This window comes from Ipomoea nil, unplaced genomic scaffold, assembly GCF_001879475.1.
Source record: "Ipomoea nil cultivar Tokyo-kokei standard unplaced genomic scaffold, Asagao_1.1 scaffold2036, whole genome shotgun sequence".
NCBI lineage: Eukaryota > Viridiplantae > Streptophyta > Magnoliopsida > Solanales > Convolvulaceae > Ipomoea > Ipomoea nil.
This window is the reverse complement of record NW_017618464.1, coordinates 440,311-458,436: the sequence shown is the minus strand read 5'-3', so window position 1 is coordinate 458,436 and position 18,126 is coordinate 440,311. Positions and strand designations below refer to the sequence as shown.

At 33.6% G+C, this 18,126-nt stretch overlaps 2 protein-coding genes across 4 annotated transcripts; both read left to right on the top strand.

The window, feature by feature from the left end:
- LOC109148091 (peroxisomal fatty acid beta-oxidation multifunctional protein AIM1-like) lies at nt 1-6,508 on the top strand. The gene is made up of 18 exons (XM_019295863.1): nt 1-176; nt 271-342; nt 893-955; nt 1,069-1,125; nt 1,271-1,338; nt 1,443-1,524; nt 1,624-1,679; nt 1,818-2,120; nt 2,215-2,301; nt 3,304-3,478; nt 3,630-3,751; nt 4,031-4,194; nt 4,347-4,601; nt 4,845-4,966; nt 5,057-5,178; nt 5,334-5,482; nt 5,908-6,046; nt 6,303-6,508. The coding sequence occupies exons 1-18, from the start codon at nt 83-85 to the stop codon at nt 6,345-6,347; spliced, it is 2,175 nt and encodes a 724-aa protein (XP_019151408.1). The 5' UTR covers nt 1-82; the 3' UTR covers nt 6,348-6,508.
- Nucleotides 6,509-15,015: 8,507 nt separating this feature from the next.
- On the top strand, nt 15,016-17,620 carry LOC109148094 (peroxisomal fatty acid beta-oxidation multifunctional protein AIM1-like). Of its 3 annotated transcripts, XM_019295868.1 has the most exons (7): nt 15,016-15,437; nt 15,526-16,206; nt 16,426-16,488; nt 16,597-16,652; nt 16,752-16,814; nt 16,976-17,050; nt 17,184-17,620. In XM_019295868.1, the coding sequence occupies exons 2-7, from the start codon at nt 16,134-16,136 to the stop codon at nt 17,265-17,267; spliced, it is 414 nt and encodes a 137-aa protein (XP_019151413.1). In that variant the 5' UTR covers nt 15,016-15,437; nt 15,526-16,133; the 3' UTR covers nt 17,268-17,620. The 3 variants fall into 3 exon arrangements, with proteins under 3 accessions (XP_019151413.1, XP_019151415.1, XP_019151414.1); XM_019295870.1 differs by lacking the exon at nt 16,597-16,652 and having other exon boundaries at nt 15,016-16,206; nt 16,753-16,814; XM_019295869.1 differs by lacking the exons at nt 15,016-15,437; nt 15,526-16,206; nt 16,597-16,652 and having other exon boundaries at nt 16,284-16,488; nt 16,753-16,814.
- Nucleotides 17,621-18,126: the final 506 nt, after the last annotated feature.

The following is an 18,126-nucleotide window of genomic DNA, read 5'->3' as shown; positions in this document are numbered from 1 at the left end:
TATCCACCGTATCACCATCTCCGATTCAATCAACTTTCGTAGTTTACCTCTCTTCGTCTTTCTCTCGCACTGAAGCAGAAATATGGCTGTGCCGACGGTGACTATGGAGGTCGGGAACGACGCCGTTGCTGTGATCACCATCTCCAATCCTCCCGTCAACGCGTTAGCCGTTCCGAGTAAGTCACTGATGTGTTTCTGTATCTGGCGAGTGTGCGTATGCGCTGGATTTGGATAGATGAAACTAAACTGTGAAATTTGATTGTGTTGTAGTAATTCAAGGCTTGAAGGAGAAGTTCACGGAGGCTGCCAGGAGAAACGATGTTAAAGCTATTGTTTTGACTGGTGAATTCTTAGTTCCTAATTTTTTTTTTTTTTTTTGGTTCAGTTAATTCATGTGTATGCATTCGGATGGTCAACTGAATGTATTATCTATGTTTTTGTTTGATCAATTATTTATTTATTTTAAAATTTCAGGTTGTGCAAACTGTGCATTACTTTTTAGATTCTTAAGTAGCTGAAATTCGGTCCAAATTTACCAAAAAAATGTCTGTCCCAAGCTCCCAGCATAGTGGGAAACTACTCACCAGTCTTTTCCTTAATAATAGATGGACTGATGGGAGCGGTAGTTTATCATGTGACTGCACCTGGAGTTTACTACTGCATCATTATTAACAGGAAAAAGACCAATGAATATTAATCTATGTACTTTAACTTGTAATCTTTCTTCAAGCTGCAAATTTTCTTTCCCAAGTTTTATTGCTTCCTAATGTCTGATTCATTATATGATTGCGAGGTATATTCCTATACAATTTTTAGTTTTATTCTCCCCTTGCAGAGGGAAGTGATTGGATTTGGCATTCTCTAAATAATTTATTTTGCATTTTTTTCCCAGGGAGTGGGGGGAGATTCTCTGGTGGTTTTGACATCAATGTTTTTGAACAAGTTCACAAGAATGGTATAGTCCCCTCCCTCCTCTTTTTATGTTATTCTGTTGGTGTCTTTGGTATGGTGTTATTTCAAGTTTGTGGATCATTTTTAATGAGAACCAATTGAATTTTATGGCCTCAGGGGATATTTCTGTACTACCAGATGTTTCTGTTGAACTTGTAGTCAACCTGATTGAAGGTGTGTGGCTTGTTTCATAATTTTATCTAGGTTTAGATATTGTCTGATGTCTCTCTGGGAAGTCTTCCTGTACTGGAATTCTTGTGTATTTTGATTATTTGTGGCATCACCATTTAAAATCTTACTCTTAGCTATGTCATTTTAGATGGCAAAAAGCCTGCTGTTGCTGCGATACAAGGACTCGCACTTGGAGGTGGCTTAGAATTGGCATTGGTGTGTTGTTTAATAAGTCTTTCATACTTGAGTAATATGTTAATATTTGACTGTGTATACCAGCATAAGTATTTTCCTGGTGCATTATTTTCTTTCTTTATTAGGGATGCCATGCTCGCATTTCTGCACCAAAAGCCCAACTTGGATTGCCAGAACTTACCCTCGGGGTTATACCTGGCTTTGGAGGTACAGCTACTTGATGTATGTTTTAATTTCTTGAAATATTCAAGTTCATCTTGATATATTTTTAAACTAGTGATTTGAGTGTTTGATATCCTTTTCAAGGTACACAACGTCTTCCAAGGCTTGTGGGATTGCAGAAAGGTGTTGAAATGATGCTGGTAAGTATTCTGACAAACATTATGAATGATGAAATTTGTATGGCAAATGTGCCGGTGGTGGACGAGAGACATATAAAAGAGTAAAAAACAATGATTTTGTCTTAACATTGATTGGGATTCTACACTGTTGATTTGCAGACATCTAAACCCATATTGTCTGAAGAAGGGAAGAAATTAGGTCTTATTGATGCAATTGTGTCCCCAGCAGAATTGATTAAAGTGTCACGGCAGTGGGCACTGGATATTGCAGAAAGGCACAAACCTTGGATGCGATCCCTTCATAGGACTGACAAACTATGTTCCCTTTCAGAAGCACGGGATATTCTGAAGGTTGCTAGACAACAAGCAAAGCAGACAGCTCCCAATATGCCTCAACATCTGGTTTGCCTTGATGTGATTGAAGAAGGCATTGTTCATGGAGGATACAGTGGAGTTCTAAAGGTACCCTTTTTTGGCTCTTTCTTGCTCCAACCCAACCGTTTCTGAATAATGAGGAGTAAAGCAAGTTTTTAATTTTTTTATTTTTTTTTTACAGGAAGCTAGAGATTTCAAACAGCTTGTATTGTCAGATACTTCAAGAGGTCTTGTTCACATATTTTTTGCACAAAGGGCAACATCAAAGGTAATCTAGATCTTTATCAACAACCTTTGTGCATCATTGGCAGCACAGAGCCACATTTAAATCAGAAACCTTTCTTTTACTAGGGAAAGTTAAAGATTATCACTCTATGGATATATCTTTAATTTTTCTTGCAAGATGTGCCTGAGTCTTACCATCTTTGCTGTCTTCTGTGTTAAGATTGTTGAAAAAACAAAGGGATGTGTCTGTTTATGAATAGGTGTTTAAATTTTAAATTAATAGTTATGTGTATGTACTATGTTTCTTCATTAGAAACATAGAATCCTATTAATAAATATATTGTAATGTTTCAGTCTTATATACATTTTCTCATTCCTTGATTCTTCATCTTTGCTTCCGCCTAACTGGTGGGTGGTTGTTATTCTCACCCGCCAGGCCTTTAGATCTTTCAAATTCAATAAAGATGTTTACAGTTTTGATTCTCTTGGTCTTTGTTCTTCTCCTACTCTCTAGATCAAAGACATCAAAGACATATATATATATATATATATATAAGTTGAAACTTTTTAAGATATTGCTAGACACTTCTATCTATCTGGGTGAGGTTACCAGAATACCAGCTTCTTATCTTAAGAGGTCCCGAGCTTATGAATTTGGGAAATCTCCAACCAGGAATAGTTTATTGAATACCCTAAGTTCACTTCCCAATCAGAGAGAAATATTTACTTGCCTGTTCTCAAGGGGGCACGTCTTGAGATGTAAGATTATTGGACGTTCTTGAGGATTTTGATTTCTTGTACTGTTTGTTGTGGTTGTCTGAATTGCTTTATTTAAAAAAAAAAAAGAAGTTTCCCCATGTCCACTAGTGCATGAAAAGTTTGTTCCCTTGGGCCCTAAATAATTGTGTATGGATTAGTCACTGGTCTAGATTCATTTTCTACTGTTATTTCATCATGATGATATGGAATGATTGTAAATCATCCTACTCTCTGTTTCGTTTGTGATGCTATACCAGTACTTATGTTCCATGTTTTGATGCAATAGGTGCCCAATGTCACGGATGTTGGTCTCAAACCAAGGCCAATAAAGAAGGTTGCTGTAATTGGTGGAGGTCTAATGGGTTCTGGCATAGCTACAGCTCTCATTCTGAGCAACACATATGTTCTCCTCAAGGAAATTAGCGCTGAATATCTTCATAAAGGGATAAAATCCATAGAAGGTAATTGATATAAATAATATAATATATAGTGTTAAGGATATATTGTAGAAATTGACTACTCACTACTTAAATTTTTTGAGGATGTCATTGGAAAAATTATGCCTGCTTGTCTTTTAGAATATATTTATTTTGTGTGTCCTTAATGCGGCAGAAAATATTCGTATCCTGGTATCAAGGAAAAAGTTGGCTCAGGATAAAGCAGAAAAAGCACTCTCATTGCTTAAAGGTGTATTGGATTACGCAGAATTTAAGGATGTGGACATGGTTATAGAGGTACTTGGTTGAACATCCATTTTTATTTTATATTGGCAAAGATGTGTTGGTTGGTATATGTTTAGTATCTTCTTATAATATTTAATTTTTATACGAGTTGCAAATAGATCTTCACCAGCGCTGTCATTTCCATTTTTCCATTATCTGTTTTTATTCGGTCTTTAATACCCTTTCTTTCCTTGATATACTTGTGGCCTAGCCCAAATCAATTCTTCTCAGCATTTATGTTTTACACATTATGCTGTTATATCATGTATTTAAGTCACCTTTGGATTGCAGGCTGTGATTGAAAATGTTCCTCTAAAACAAAAAATTTTCAGCGATATTGAGAAGGCATGTCCTCCTCATTGTATACTGGCATCTAACACATCTACTATAGACCTTAACATTATTGGTGAGAAGACCAGATCTCAAGATAGGATCATAGGCGCTCATTTTTTCAGGTTTACTTTTATCCTAAATTTTTTTATTCGCATTATGTGTGTGTGTTTGTGTATTATCTTTTAATAAGATAATAAACTTTGTTTCTTATACATTATTAATTATTAATGATGTTTTGCCTATCTGCCTTCTATTTCAATTCTATTATGTTCAGCCCTGCTCATGTGATGCCACTGCTGGAGATTGTACGGACAGAGAAGACTTCAGCTCAAACAATCATTGACCTTATTGCTGTTGGGAAAGCAATAAAGAAAGTACCTGTTGTGGTGGGGAATTGTACCGGCTTTGCTGTAAACAGGACCTTCTTCCCATATTCCCAGGGAGCACATTTTCTGGTCCACCTTGGAGTTGATGCTTTCAGGATTGATGCCCAAATTACAAAATTTGGCCTCCCTATGGGTCCATTCCAGTAATTTTCTTTCCTTCATATACACAGCTATCATTCTCTTTGTGTGCGAGCACATTAAACAAAATTCATATGATCATTTTCTGAAACAAAAAACATTTGTTTTTTAATTAATATATATGCAAACATTAGTGACTGTACTAAGTTATTCAAGTGCTTTACATGCTCATTTTATTGGAATGATGATAAGGAGAGTACTATTAGTGGACCTGGTTGAATGAACTCCAATGAAATTATTTTTTGCAGGCTCCAAGATTTAGCAGGATATGGGGTAGCTGTTGCTGTAGGAAAAGAATTTGGTGCTGCTTTTTCTGACCGTGTATTCAAATCTCCCTTGGTTGATCTCCTCATTAAAAGTGGTCGAAATGGTAACAGTTCACCTTGTTTCCTGTGTGTTGTTTATTGGGATTATACTACTGTTAGACTGTTAGTTTCCACTTTGACACTGGTTTTTGCAGGAAAAAATAATGGAAAAGGATACTACATTTATCAGAAGGGAACTAAACCAAAACCTGATCCTTCTGTGCTTCCAATCATAGAGGAGTCTAGAAGGCTGATAAATATTATGCCTGGTGGGAAGGTACGACTTCCAAGGAAATGCAGTCTAAACTTTTCACTTTTCTTTTTTATTGCTCCAGAATAGATATTCAATGATTCATGCTCTATTTTGAACTTGTATAGTTGTATACGTGGTTCACATTGAGTCATTGACTAACGTCTTAAATTTATGTCCAGCCAATATCTGTGACTGACCAAGAAATTGTTGAGATGGTTCTCTTTCCAGTGGTGAATGAGGCTTGCCGTGTTCTTGATGAAGGGATAGTCGTCCGAGCATCAGATCTTGATGTTGCATCTGTTCTTGGAATGAGCTTCCCTTCTTACAGGTTTGTCTTCTCTCATTGTTCTTTAAAATCTGCTCAAGTATGCTATCGTCGTCCATTGTCAAATTCAAGCAGTCTTATTTGAAAGATTTATGATATTTACTAAAGGAGCCAAAAACATCAAGAACACAACCGTGAAGTAGAAGCATAGTATATCACACTAATGCTATTCACTATAATAAACTAGACAAACAGACTTTTTTTGTATTGTACTGCAAAGATAGGCCATCACAGTGCGGGATAAAAAAAGAGTTAAAAATATTTGAATTGGAATTTTATGGAATCATGACAGGTAATCAAAGATAAAATTGATTTCCATCTTGTTTACACGGCAACGCTATATATCAATGGTTTATCTTTCTGAATCCAAGTGTGGTGATTTTGTAAAGAATGTTGATGAATATCATTTTGTTTTGAGTTTTTGACAGAGGGGGGATTGTGTTCTGGGCGGATACTGTGGGGGCTGCCCACATATATAAAAGCCTTAAGAAGTGGTCAGAATTATATGGCAACTTTTACAAGCCCTCGAGTTTCTTGGAAGAAAGAGCACTCAAAGGCATTCCATTGGTAAGAATAATATTGCCAGTCTGATCTATTCAACCACCAGAGAAATGCTCTATTCTATTATTCATTTCAGACTAATATAACCATATATATTCTCGGAATTCACTAACAAAGTTATCTCTATTTCAATAATTCCGGGTAATACCCATATTGTCAACTGTGAATCTTGACAATTTGGTAAACAGAAAGATGAATCTGCTGTTTCTTCAAGGTCATTATGCAAGCTTTTTCTCTAAACCGTCAATTTCTTCTAATGCAGAGTGCTCCTGTATCAGCCTCTTCAGCGTCAAGATCGCGAATGTAACCTGTACGTGTGATTATGGCAGAAAAAATACAGACCACTTGAGTATTTGGCAGCCAAATAAACTTGTGTTGCGTTACTAGTGTAAAAGAGATGATACAGTACATTTTTGAGTTTAGTAATTGAATAACTAATAATTTATGATATTTAAACATATTTTGTCAGTTAATAAAGAGTGGTTTTTTTTTTTTTTTTTTTTTTTAAATGTTGGTGGTGCGGTGTGGTAGAGGTAGTGGTGGTGATAGTTGTGGTGGAGGTGATGGTGTAATGGTGGTGGTGGTAATAATAATCTAAAAATTAACTTAAAAAAAGAAGAGAGTGAAGATAGAGATGAGAAATTAAAGATTCGGAAAATGTGTTTTGACTAAAAATTAAGAAGACATTTTCGATCAAATTGTGCATTTTTCTGTTGACCAAAATAAATATTTTCCTTTTAACTTTATTTTTCTAGATTAGAATACTCGACATAGAAAAATCTAAAAATGACTCTCGAAAATCATTTTTTGAGTTTCTAAACAACCCTAAACTTATGAATATTTTATATTTATATATCTACAAATCTAATAAGAGTCAATAAAGTTCGACCCTTAACGGAAACAAAAAAAAAAAGTTGGATGTAATTGTTGATTGAAATGAATGGTTCATATTATTTTGATTTTAGTATTTTTTAAAAATTATTTTTTCTTATTTACCCTCTATTATATTAATTTCTTTCCTTAAATAGCCTCGCATTCCGTTAGTATAAACTTTAGTGACGAAATATTCTGTTAACTATTTATTATTCTTAACTTACTCATAAATTTCTATAAGAAAGGTCTTAGGTTCAAACTCATCCCAATCATAGTTGGCATAATTGTTAAACATATATTACGAATATATTAAAATGTATTAAACATACAATATGAAATTTAATATAAACTACACCTGGACTCTAAAATGGTAGGACTATTTTTCAAAGAATTGACAACGTTGACATCCCACTGGCTCCAATTGAACAAGTTTACACATCATTCTCAGAATTTTATCAATGCATGAAAACTTCTAAAGAAATTTGTAGGTTAATTTTTACTATATCATTATAACAATATCTATTTTAACTATATATTTCGAATGATTTATTATCATCCTCTATTGACAGCAATTGTAGCAATTGTCAACAAACTCCCAAAACAATTTGTCTCAACAACGAATTGAAATAAAAAAAAAAATCAATGACTTCATTGTTGTGGATGAAAAGTAAGTACCACACTTTATTACTCTTATTAAATTAACTAAATTAGTAGCTACGATAAAAAACTAATACATATGCATTTAATTAATTTAGAATTAGATCTCTATAATGTCTTTATTCAAAAAAAAAATTATTCATTATAAAAAAGATTAAAAAAGAAATAAATTCATTAATTAATTATGTTCACAACATTGTCCATTGTATATTTAGTTATTTACACTATCTTGTAATTAAATATCAAAGTTAATAATACAAAATATGCTATATATTTATAGTTTTTGACACTTTTGATTTCACGAGTATTGTGGCACTAACATAATTGATCCACGACTTTCAAACCTTGCAGACTTAATCCAGGACTATCATTTTTTTTTTTTAGCACAAATGGTCCTTTCAGCTAAATTTCTGTCAATTTGTGACCGAAAAAATATTTTTATTCTTTATAACAGGGTTGAGCCGTTGACTAGTTGATAATATTAGCTGATTGTCTAAATATTAAATCTTACATAATATTTTTATATTACTAAATAAGATATATATATATATATATATATATATATATATATATATATATATATATATATATATATATACTAGTCTTTCTTATGCGCGATGCGTAAAAACATATGCCCAATATTTATATTTTTAAAAATAACTAACAAATTTTTACTAATTAAAATCAAAGTGAAATAAAAATATTTATTATATTAATCTAATATATAATGAATATATAATGTTTTACAAATATTTTGTTATAATTAAATAATATAAGAAAAGATATGGTAGATGCATGTGCATGGTAAGTAACGGAAAAGATAACGGAAGTTATAACGGTAAGGGTATTTTTATCCAAAAAATTGTATAGTACAACTCTAGAAGCACAATGTACAAAATAGCTAGCATTAAAAATATGGACATAAATGAGGGATATAACTTTTATTGAGACTTATTATGTTTTTAGATATATATATATATATATATATATATATATATATATATATATATATATATATATATATAGACTCAATTAACATTGCTAAGAGATTAGAGTTTCTCTAATTTTCTCTTGTTTTTTTTTTTTAATTTTTTACCGCTCAATTTTTACACGGTCGTCGCCTCCGTGAAGGAAGCGGATCGGAGGCGACGTCCGATCATCTTCCCCACAACCATCTCCATCGCAGCGTCCGCCTTCATTGTTTTCTCTACCTTCACCTTCTTCTCTTCCATTTTCTGCCTTCGCCACCGGTTACGCTTTGCCCCACCCCTCCATCTCCACTGCTACCGGTTGTTACTCCCTTATTTTTGCATTGTTGTTTCCCTTTGCTTTGTTTTTCTAGTTTAATTTTGTTTATAGTTTCTGTGTTTTTCCTCTCGTTTACTTGGCGAGTTCTTTTTCATAAAGCGTGAAACTATAAAATCGAGTTAATACGCAAAATTGTCCTCGACTATAGTGGTTTTTCTCAATTTTGTCCTAAACGACTTTGGTGACTTAGTGTTGTCCCAGAGTTTTGTGTTTTTACTCAATTTAGTCCTAGACTTTTGTGTTTTTGCTCAATTTAGTCTCTCATTTGTTAATCCGTCTACTTGTTGTTAAATAAATAGGCAATTCAGTAATTTTAATATTGACATCTCTTTACTCATAGACATGTGAAACGTGAAATCCATTTTTTTTAAAACGAATTACTCTCAGAATCACTCCTAAACCTACGAACATAAAATTTGATTCGTTGGCCTGAGAGTAATTCTGAGTGTAATTCGTACAAGAAAGAAGGATTTCTCACTTCGCAGGTTGAAAGTAAAGAGATGTCAATATTGATATTATTGAATTGTCTCTTTATTTAACACTAATTTGACGGAATATCAAACGGAGGACTATATTGAGCGAAACACAAAAGTCTGAGACTATATTAGGTCACCAAAGTCGTTTAGGACGAAATTGAGAAAAACCACTATAGTCGAGGACAAATTTGGGTATTAACTCCTATAAAATTGGTCATGCCATATGTGAATCTCATCGTGGGTGACAAACATGACAATGGAAAAGAGACCCCTCTGAACTATGATATGCGGTTAAGCCCGATGGAGATATTGTCAATGGATAGCAGAATGGAAATAGATACTCAGGTGGTGTGCAGGACTATTCAACGAGTGTCAGTCTTGGCTACGTTTGACCAAATCATTAAAGAAGCTTTAAGTTTCTCCAAAGAATTCAGCTTCAAATTTGTTAAACAGCTTGCGAATCAAGTTTTCTGTAGCATTGCTAGAGAGGTTGTTTCTATGTCTGAGTGTAAGGAATGTTTGACCATTCCATTGATCTTTGTTGCAAACGTTTCAGCCTATGATTAATGAATTAGCTTCTTTATTTTCAAAAAAAAAAAAGAAAAAGAAAAAGATATATAATAGACATATACATAGGAAGTGATTGGTAAATAGCTGTTAGCTGATGGGGTTAGTAGATTTGACTAGTGGATAGTATTAGCTGGTTGTAGAAAGATGTTTGGTAAATTAATTGATAGCTGATTACATGCAAAATGATTTTCTCCAAAAGCTGATTGAAAAAACTGCTTTGAGCAAAATAAGCTATTACAAAAAGATAATTTTTGGATTAGACCACGAGGTGTCTTGGAGCATAAGCTGTTACAAAAAGATAATTTTTGGATTAGACCGAGGTGTTTTAAGCAGACCCTAACTGTAGGAAGATGCACCTTTAAACTCATACCATTCTTAGAATGATTCGTTTTTCCATACAAGAGGGGCTTCAAATTCCCGACCTCTTTTAAAGGACAAGAGTGCACGGTCACTCACACCAACCAAGCTGGTTAAAAAGATAATTAATCAAACACTTATATTAGCGGTTTAAACTAACAATGTTATCAAACAGGGCCTTACACTCACATCAAATTTAGCTCTTACAAATTGGGATCTGGTGTAGTCGCTTAGCTAGCATATTGTCCTATTACTCAACACACTCTTAAATAGTGATTATGAGTTTCTCTTGTCACCAAATGAAAATCACAAACACAATTGGGAAGAGTTGAAATTGGATTTCATGTTTAAGAGGATAAGTTAAAGTAATTAAATTGTATGAGAGATGAAACTAAGGAAAATGTAGACTGTAGAGTAGAGATTCACAACCAAAAAATTATATTTGTTATAGAAATTTCATACTCCGTATTAAATATAAGCAGCAGCATAACTGTGACTTCTCAAATGAGAGGTCTGATCGAGCGGCATAACTATAACTTCTTAAATGAGAAGTTTCAGGTTCAAACTTGATGTATAATATTAACGCTTTATGCTTCAGTACTTAAAAGATATGCACACCTGTAAACAATATAACTTATTAAATATTCTTCGTGGAACTTTTCATGAATTTTACCAAAAAAAAAAAGCAAAAACCTCCCACCTCAGCATATAATCCTGCATGCATGGCATTATTATTATTATTATTATTATTATTATTATTATTATTATTATTATTATTATTATTATTATTATTATTATTTCACAAGTGATGTCAACTAATCAAATTAGTTTAAAATTGTAGTCATTAAGTAATTAACGAGTTACTTGATGTTTTTAATTATAAAATTTTAAATGAGTTTGATGGTTCAATTAAAACTTTTTAATGTACAAGTGTTAAATTGCACAATTTCATATATTTCGAAGACTTATTTGCTTTTTGATTTTTTTTTTGAGAAAATAGCACTTTTTCTTCCTGAGTTATATACTTATAGTACTTTTCCCTCATGAATTATTTAAGTGGCTGGTTTTCCTCTTGAAATGTTAAATGGACATATTTACCCTTAAAATAAATATTTTATTTATTTTTCTTCACCAACAAATTATGATCACAATTTGGTTCAAACCAAACGGACACTATAGCAACCAACCCGAAATATTCCAATTACAATTTAGAATCAAAACCCAATATTTAGAGTTTATTAAAATCGCAAATCGAAACGGCCGGTTCATGTTCCGAATTGAAAAAAATAAAATATATTTTTTTGTTGAATTTAGACTATTTTAAAATAAAAAATAAAATTTTAAAATAAAGATGGTTCAAAATTGCGAACTGGATCTGAAACTGCCGGTTCACGGTTTAGGATCCAGTTTTTTCGATTCATAATTTTAATAAACTGAAATCCAAATATTGGGTTCTGGATCTGAATCATAACCGAAAACTTTTTATTCGATTGCTATAGTGTTCGATTAAGTTCGAACCAAACCGTGGTCATCCCCACGTATACGCAATAATTTGTTGGAGAGAAAAAATAAATAAAATGTTTATTTTAAGGGTAGAAATGCCAATTTAATTTATCAATGGGGAAACCAATACTTTTAGAATAATTGAGGGGGCTGATATGCTTACCTGAATAATTTAGAAGACAAAAATGCTATATATATATAACTCATGAGAAAAAAGTGCAATTTTTCCCTTTTTTTATAAGATATTCTTTAATTATAAGTATGGACATTACCATAGTCTGGGTGTGCTAGTGTATTTGCAATTTGCACTAGCTATAAAAACATGGGAAAATGACACTTTTTTCTCCTGAATTATATATTTATAGCACTTTTCACCCCTCAATTATTTAGGTAAGCACATTACCTCCTTAATTATTCTAAAAGTGGCAATTTTTCCCCTTGATATATTAAATTGACATTTTTACCCCTAAAGTAAACATTTTATTTATTTTACTTCTCCAACAAATTATTACGTATACATAGGGATGACCACGGTTCGGTTCGAATTAAACCGGACACTATAGTAATCGAATTAAAAGTTTCCGGTTATGATTCAGATCTAGAACCCAATATTTGGATTTCAATTTATTAAAATTATGAATCAAAAAAATTAGATCCTGAACCGTTAACCGGCAGTTCCGGATCCGGTTCGCGATTTTGAACTGTCTTTATTTTAAAATTTCATTTTTATTTTAAAAATAGTCTAAATTCAACAATAAATGTATTTTTTTTAGTTCGAACATGAACCGTCCATTCCGGTTCACGATTTTAATAAATTCTAAATATCGAGTTTCGATTCTAAATTGTAATTGAAATATTTCGGTTTAGGTGCTATAGTGTTTGTTCGGTTTGAACCAAATTGTAGTCATAATTTGTTGAAGAAGAAAAATAAATGAAATATTTATTTTAAATATTTATTTTAAGGGTAAATATGTCTATTTAACATTTTAAGGGGGAAAACAGCCACTTAAATAATTGAGGGGTGAAAAGTGCTATAAGTATATAACTCAGGGAGAAAAAGTGTCATTTTCCCTAAAAACATTATGAAATCAAATATAGTAGGTATACTATAATTTTAGTGAAAGAATGCATTTCAATTTTTTTTTTATTTATTTATTTAACGAGTAGTTATATTGAGACATAAATTTAAAAAGGTTCGATAATGTTTTATTTAGATATAAGTTGATTTAAATTCTTGGATATGTGAAGATTAAGTTTGTATATTTACAGGGACGGAGCCAGAAATTCGATTGAGAGGGGGGGGGGGGGGAGGGGGGCGAAACAGTACAGATGGATTCAGAAATTTTTTTCAGAAAAGACGAAACATTAAAACAAAAAAGATAATTTAAAAATAAATAAATAAACTACCTAAGAAATATAGTTGTAAATATTGTTGGATATGAACGAAAAATAAAACATATCGAAACTTTATAAAAATATTTATAACAAAATATGAAACATAATTAATAAAATAATTTGAATAGAAAACACATTATAAATTACATATCTTATTAAAGAGAGTGTGTGTGTAATATTAAAAAAATTCACATATTAAAAAGAATTGTAAAAATATGTTGATGCTAAGATTGGAACCCTTAACCTCGTTATATTACCAAATATGTGCTCTACCACATACTCTAACTCACTTCTTGTTAACATTTTATAATTTTTTATACTAATACTAAAACATGTACTATCTATACATATATATATATACAAATACTATATATGGGATGGGGGTGGGGTGAGGGGGGCAGCCACCCCCCCTGCCCCCCCTCTCCCTCCGTCCCTGTATATTTACATGTTCAAAATAATGAGAAGGTTGATGAACAAGTAATTCTCAAGTGTAAATGAAAAAATGAATGTAAAAATAATTTTTTCCCACATCGAAATATTATTTGACAGTAAACTTATTTATAAGGAACTAAAGACAACAAGAGAAAACCGAGTGGCTTGTAGTCCACTGGTATTGGGTTGCTCTTCTAAGTGGAAGGTTTAAGGTTCGAATCTTAGTTGAGGCAATAGTGTGTAGAGTAACCCCTTTTACTTATAATAAAAACAAAAAAAAAAAAAGCCACCCGAAGAACCAAAAAAAAAAGACACCCGAAGAACCTGTCTTAATCTACTAAATGATCCCTCCGAAAAACCTGTCTTAATCTACGATGTTGACTATAACCACTAAATGATCCCTCCGAAAAACCTGTCGACTATAACCTGTCTTAATCTACGATGTTGACTATAACCTGTCTTAATCACCCGGGCGTCGCCTGTTGACTTCCCCTATATATACACCCAATCCCTACCATTCCTTTCTTACAATCCAGAAAAATCCTATGGCAGTCTTCAACTTTAAACCAATTCTCTTCATCCTTACTAACATCCTGAAATCTTTCCTAGCTTCGACAATGGAAGAATGGGATCCATTCCATGTATTCCAAAATTTTACACCTATGAAATTTGGACTTCTACTCTTCTTACTCTTCACATTTTCTTTTATCTCTTTTACAATTCACTTTACTCGTCCTCTTAAGTTTAAAGTTCAAACTCAACGTTTTTCAGCCATCTCTATAATTTCCATTCTTGTATTGATCATTTTCCCTCAAATACTATTCTGGTTCATATATCCCAACATTTTGCTTTTCTCTTTCTATCCTAATTTGTTTACTGGGTTTAAAAATTTGGTATACCTTAATCTTTTGAAACATCCAGCTCTCATCATTAGCATCACAACAACATACAATGGTGAAAGTAACATTGAATTTCGCCCTGCAACAGTTGATACCATAACAGCCGATATTAGTGAAGATGTAACCACTGCAACCGTTGATATCACAGCAGTCGATATTAATGAAGATATAAGCACTACAACAGTTGATACCACAACAACCGATATTAATGAAGATGTAATCATTGTGTGTGATAATAATGTGTAAGTACATACATGGTCTTTTTTCATATTATGTATGACTATTGATATAGTTTATACTAAGTTAGCATTCCACTATGTAATTTGCAAAATTCATTCGTAATGTTTATTTGGAATTTTGTATGATTATATTGATTGAAATAAAGTGAGTTAATAATATGTATTGTACGGTCTTTTGAGTTGGAAGAATGAATTTGTGGCATTTAATACTCAACTTTAAAATGATTATTTCTGTTCGTTTTCTCCATTATAACATCTCATCTCATATCTCGCAAGAAAAGCTCAGTGAAAAAAATCTTAGCAACGAGGGCTTTGTTTTCGTCTCAAAAATCAAAATAGGCACGTAGCAGCATGCCCATTTTGAGAAATTTACAGATTTCAAAATTTTGAAAGCTGTGGATATATAATTTGTAGATGTGAAATATGAAAAGAAGTTGCAGAGGCAATTCAAAAGGGGATCTGTCTACTGTCTAGGCAGCTCTGCTTTTTACTCCTCTCCTATGCTTTGATTAACTATAAATTTTCCGTTTTGTCACCGTCACCGCCGACTGCCTTCTTCAGATCTGAAGAAGGCAACGGTCGCCTTCCTCTAATCTGAAGACCAATCACGTTGGTGTTCTTCTATCTGATCTGGTGGAAGAACATACAGAGTCTTATATATCTCCTTCGTCTAGCTTCCTGCAAATGAGTAAGTAGCATTATATACATTATATTATTGGGGAAATTAAATCTGAAGCTAATAATTAACCACTTGAGATGTTACTTTGTTGATGGAGATGGAATGACAGACTTAGCATTGCTGAATTGAAGATGCGTTGTTGATTAGGCCTTTCCGGTAATCTGACCCTGAAGCTCGTGCCATTGAAGAACATCATGATGATTCTACAATAGTTAATTTTGATTATGCATTTCAGCCTTAGCATAATTTTGATTTATTTTCAAAACTATTGAAATTTTACCGGCTACCGTAGTTTAATTTTTCCGGTTTCAATCTCCGTTAGCCGGACTCGACCGGCGACCGTGTAAGTAAGAAAACCTCGCTTTTGGTCTCGACCATCGTCGCTCCGTTGCTGCCATGGGGTAGTATGGCGGTGGACGACGACAGTGAAGCTGCAGCGACGCTGTTGGTGGTTACCGTCAACCGAGGTGCGAAGGTAGCATCCGGTCATGGCTAGGGATGAAACAGCGCCATGGGTTCCGGCGGCACCGACTCTAACCAATTGAGCCTCGCTGTCAACACCTCTCAGCGAGATGGACGTAGAGAGATAATGATGGAGAAAATCCCAATGCTATGCTTGCTCCCTCCTCCGCCGTGCTCCTCCGCTTCCTATCTCAGGCTTATATGTAGTTGAAGCGGAAGAATGAGAGAAAAAAGAGCGGAGATATGGCTGTGCCCGACGATGACGATGCTGTGATCACCATCTCCAATCCTCCCGTCAACGCGTTAGCCGTTCCGAGTAAGAAGAATGAATATTAATCTATGTACTTTAACTTGTAATCTTTCTTCAACCTGCAAATTTTCTTTCCCAAGTTTTTTTATTGCTTCCTAATGTCTGATCCATTATATGATTGCGAGCTATATTCCTATACAATTTCTAGTTTTATTCTTCCCCTTGCAGGGGGAACTGATTGGATTTGGCATTCTCTAAATCATTTATGCTTTTTTTTTTTTCCAGGAAGTGGGAGGAGATTCTCTGTTAGTTTTGACATCAATGTTTTTGAACAAGTTCACAAGCATGGTATAGTCCCCTCCTCTTTTTATGTTAGTCTGTTGGTGTCTTTCCTATGGTGTTATTTCAAGTTTGTGGATCATTTTAATGAGAAGCAATTGAATTTTATGGCCTCATGGGATATTTCTGTACTACCAGATGTTTCTGTTGAACTTGTAGTCAACCTGATTGAATTCATAATTTTTATGTAGGTTTAGATATTGTCTGATGTCTCTCTGGGAAGTCTTCCTGAACTGCCATTCTTGTGTATTTTGATTATTTGTGTCATTTTAGATGGCAAAAAGCCTGCTGCTGCTGCTGCGATACAAGGAGGAGGTGGCTTAGAATTGGCATTGGTTTGTTGTTTATATGCTCCAATAAGTCTTTCATACTTGAGTAATATATTAATATTTGACTGTGTATACCAGCATAAGTATGTTTTGATTTGTTGAAATATTCAAGTTCATCTTGATATATTTTTAAACTAGTGGCTTGAGTGTTTGATATCCTTTTCAAGGTACACAACGTCTTCCAAGGCTTGTGGGATTGCGGAAGACTTGTGGGATTGCAGAAAGGTGTTGAAATGATGCTGGTAAGTATTCTGACAAACATTATGTATGATGAAATTTGTATGGCAAATGTGCCGGTGGTGGACGAGAGGCATATAAATGACAAACATTATGTATGATGAAATTTGATTGGGATTGTACAATGTTGATTTGCAGACATCTAAACCCATATTGTCTGAAGGGAAGAACTTAGGTCTTATTGATGCAATTGTGTCCCCAGCAGAATTGATTAAAGTGTGACGGCAGTGGGCACTGGATATTGCAGAAAGGCACAAACCTTGGATGCGATCCCTTCATACTTCATAGGACTGACAAACTATGCTCCCTTTCAGAAGCACCGGATATTCTGAAGCTTGCTAGACAACAAGAAAAGCAGACTGCTCCCAATATGCCTCAACACCTGGGTTTGCCTTGATGTGATTGAAGAAGGCAGTGTTCATGGAGGATACATTCCCTATGGGTCCATTCCAGTAATTTCTTTCCTTCATATACACAGCTCATTAATCGAAATTCATATGAGCATTTTCTGAAACAGAAAACATTTGTGTTTTAATTAATATATACAAACATGAGTGAAATAATAAGTTATTCAAGTGCTTTACATGCTCATTTTATTGGAATGATGATAAGAATTGATACATATATTATAGTCCAGCACTAAAAATGATATTTTTCTCAAAAAAAAAACCCTCTCCCTATATATCCCTATTCACTATGATATTTTTCTCAAAAAAAAAAAAAACCCCTCTCCCTATCCCTATTCACTATGATATTTTTCTCAAAAAAAAAAACCCTCTCCCTATCCCTATTCACTATGATTGAGTTCGTCAAGAAAGCTTTCAGCCATTTCAAAGCCAATGATGAAAATGCAAGGTTCAGGTTCAACTATCTTCTCTAGAAGACGAACTTGAAGGCTGAAGAGGACCATCAAAAGCTGATGCTTGTCGTGGAGGAAATGACCAAGAAGGTCTGTAAGTCAACTACCAAGATAGAACAGCTGCAAGGAGAAAAAAGAAGATATGAAGAGCCAATTGATCTCTACTGAGGAGACAACCGTAGAGCTAAAAGCCGAGTTGCAAGGAGAAAAAGAAGATATGAA

Bases quoted from the DNA above. Each gene is read 5' to 3' on its own strand.
- LOC109148091 (XM_019295863.1), top strand. From the start codon at position 83: ATGGCTGTGCCGACGGTGACTATGGAGGTCGGGAACGACGCCGTTGCT. The intron at 956-1,068 runs GTATAGTCCCCT...TTATGGCCTCAG, and splicing joins TGAACAAGTTCACAAGAATG to GGGATATTTCTGTACTACCA. The intron at 1,680-1,817 runs GTAAGTATTCTG...GTTGATTTGCAG, and splicing joins AAGGTGTTGAAATGATGCTG to ACATCTAAACCCATATTGTC.
- LOC109148094 (XM_019295868.1), top strand. From the start codon at position 16,134: ATGGCTGTGCCCGACGATGACGATGCTGTGATCACCATCTCCAATCCT. The intron at 16,207-16,425 runs GTAAGAAGAATG...TTTTTTTTCCAG, and splicing joins CAACGCGTTAGCCGTTCCGA to GAAGTGGGAGGAGATTCTCT. The intron at 17,051-17,183 runs GTAAGTATTCTG...GTTGATTTGCAG, and splicing joins AAGGTGTTGAAATGATGCTG to ACATCTAAACCCATATTGTC.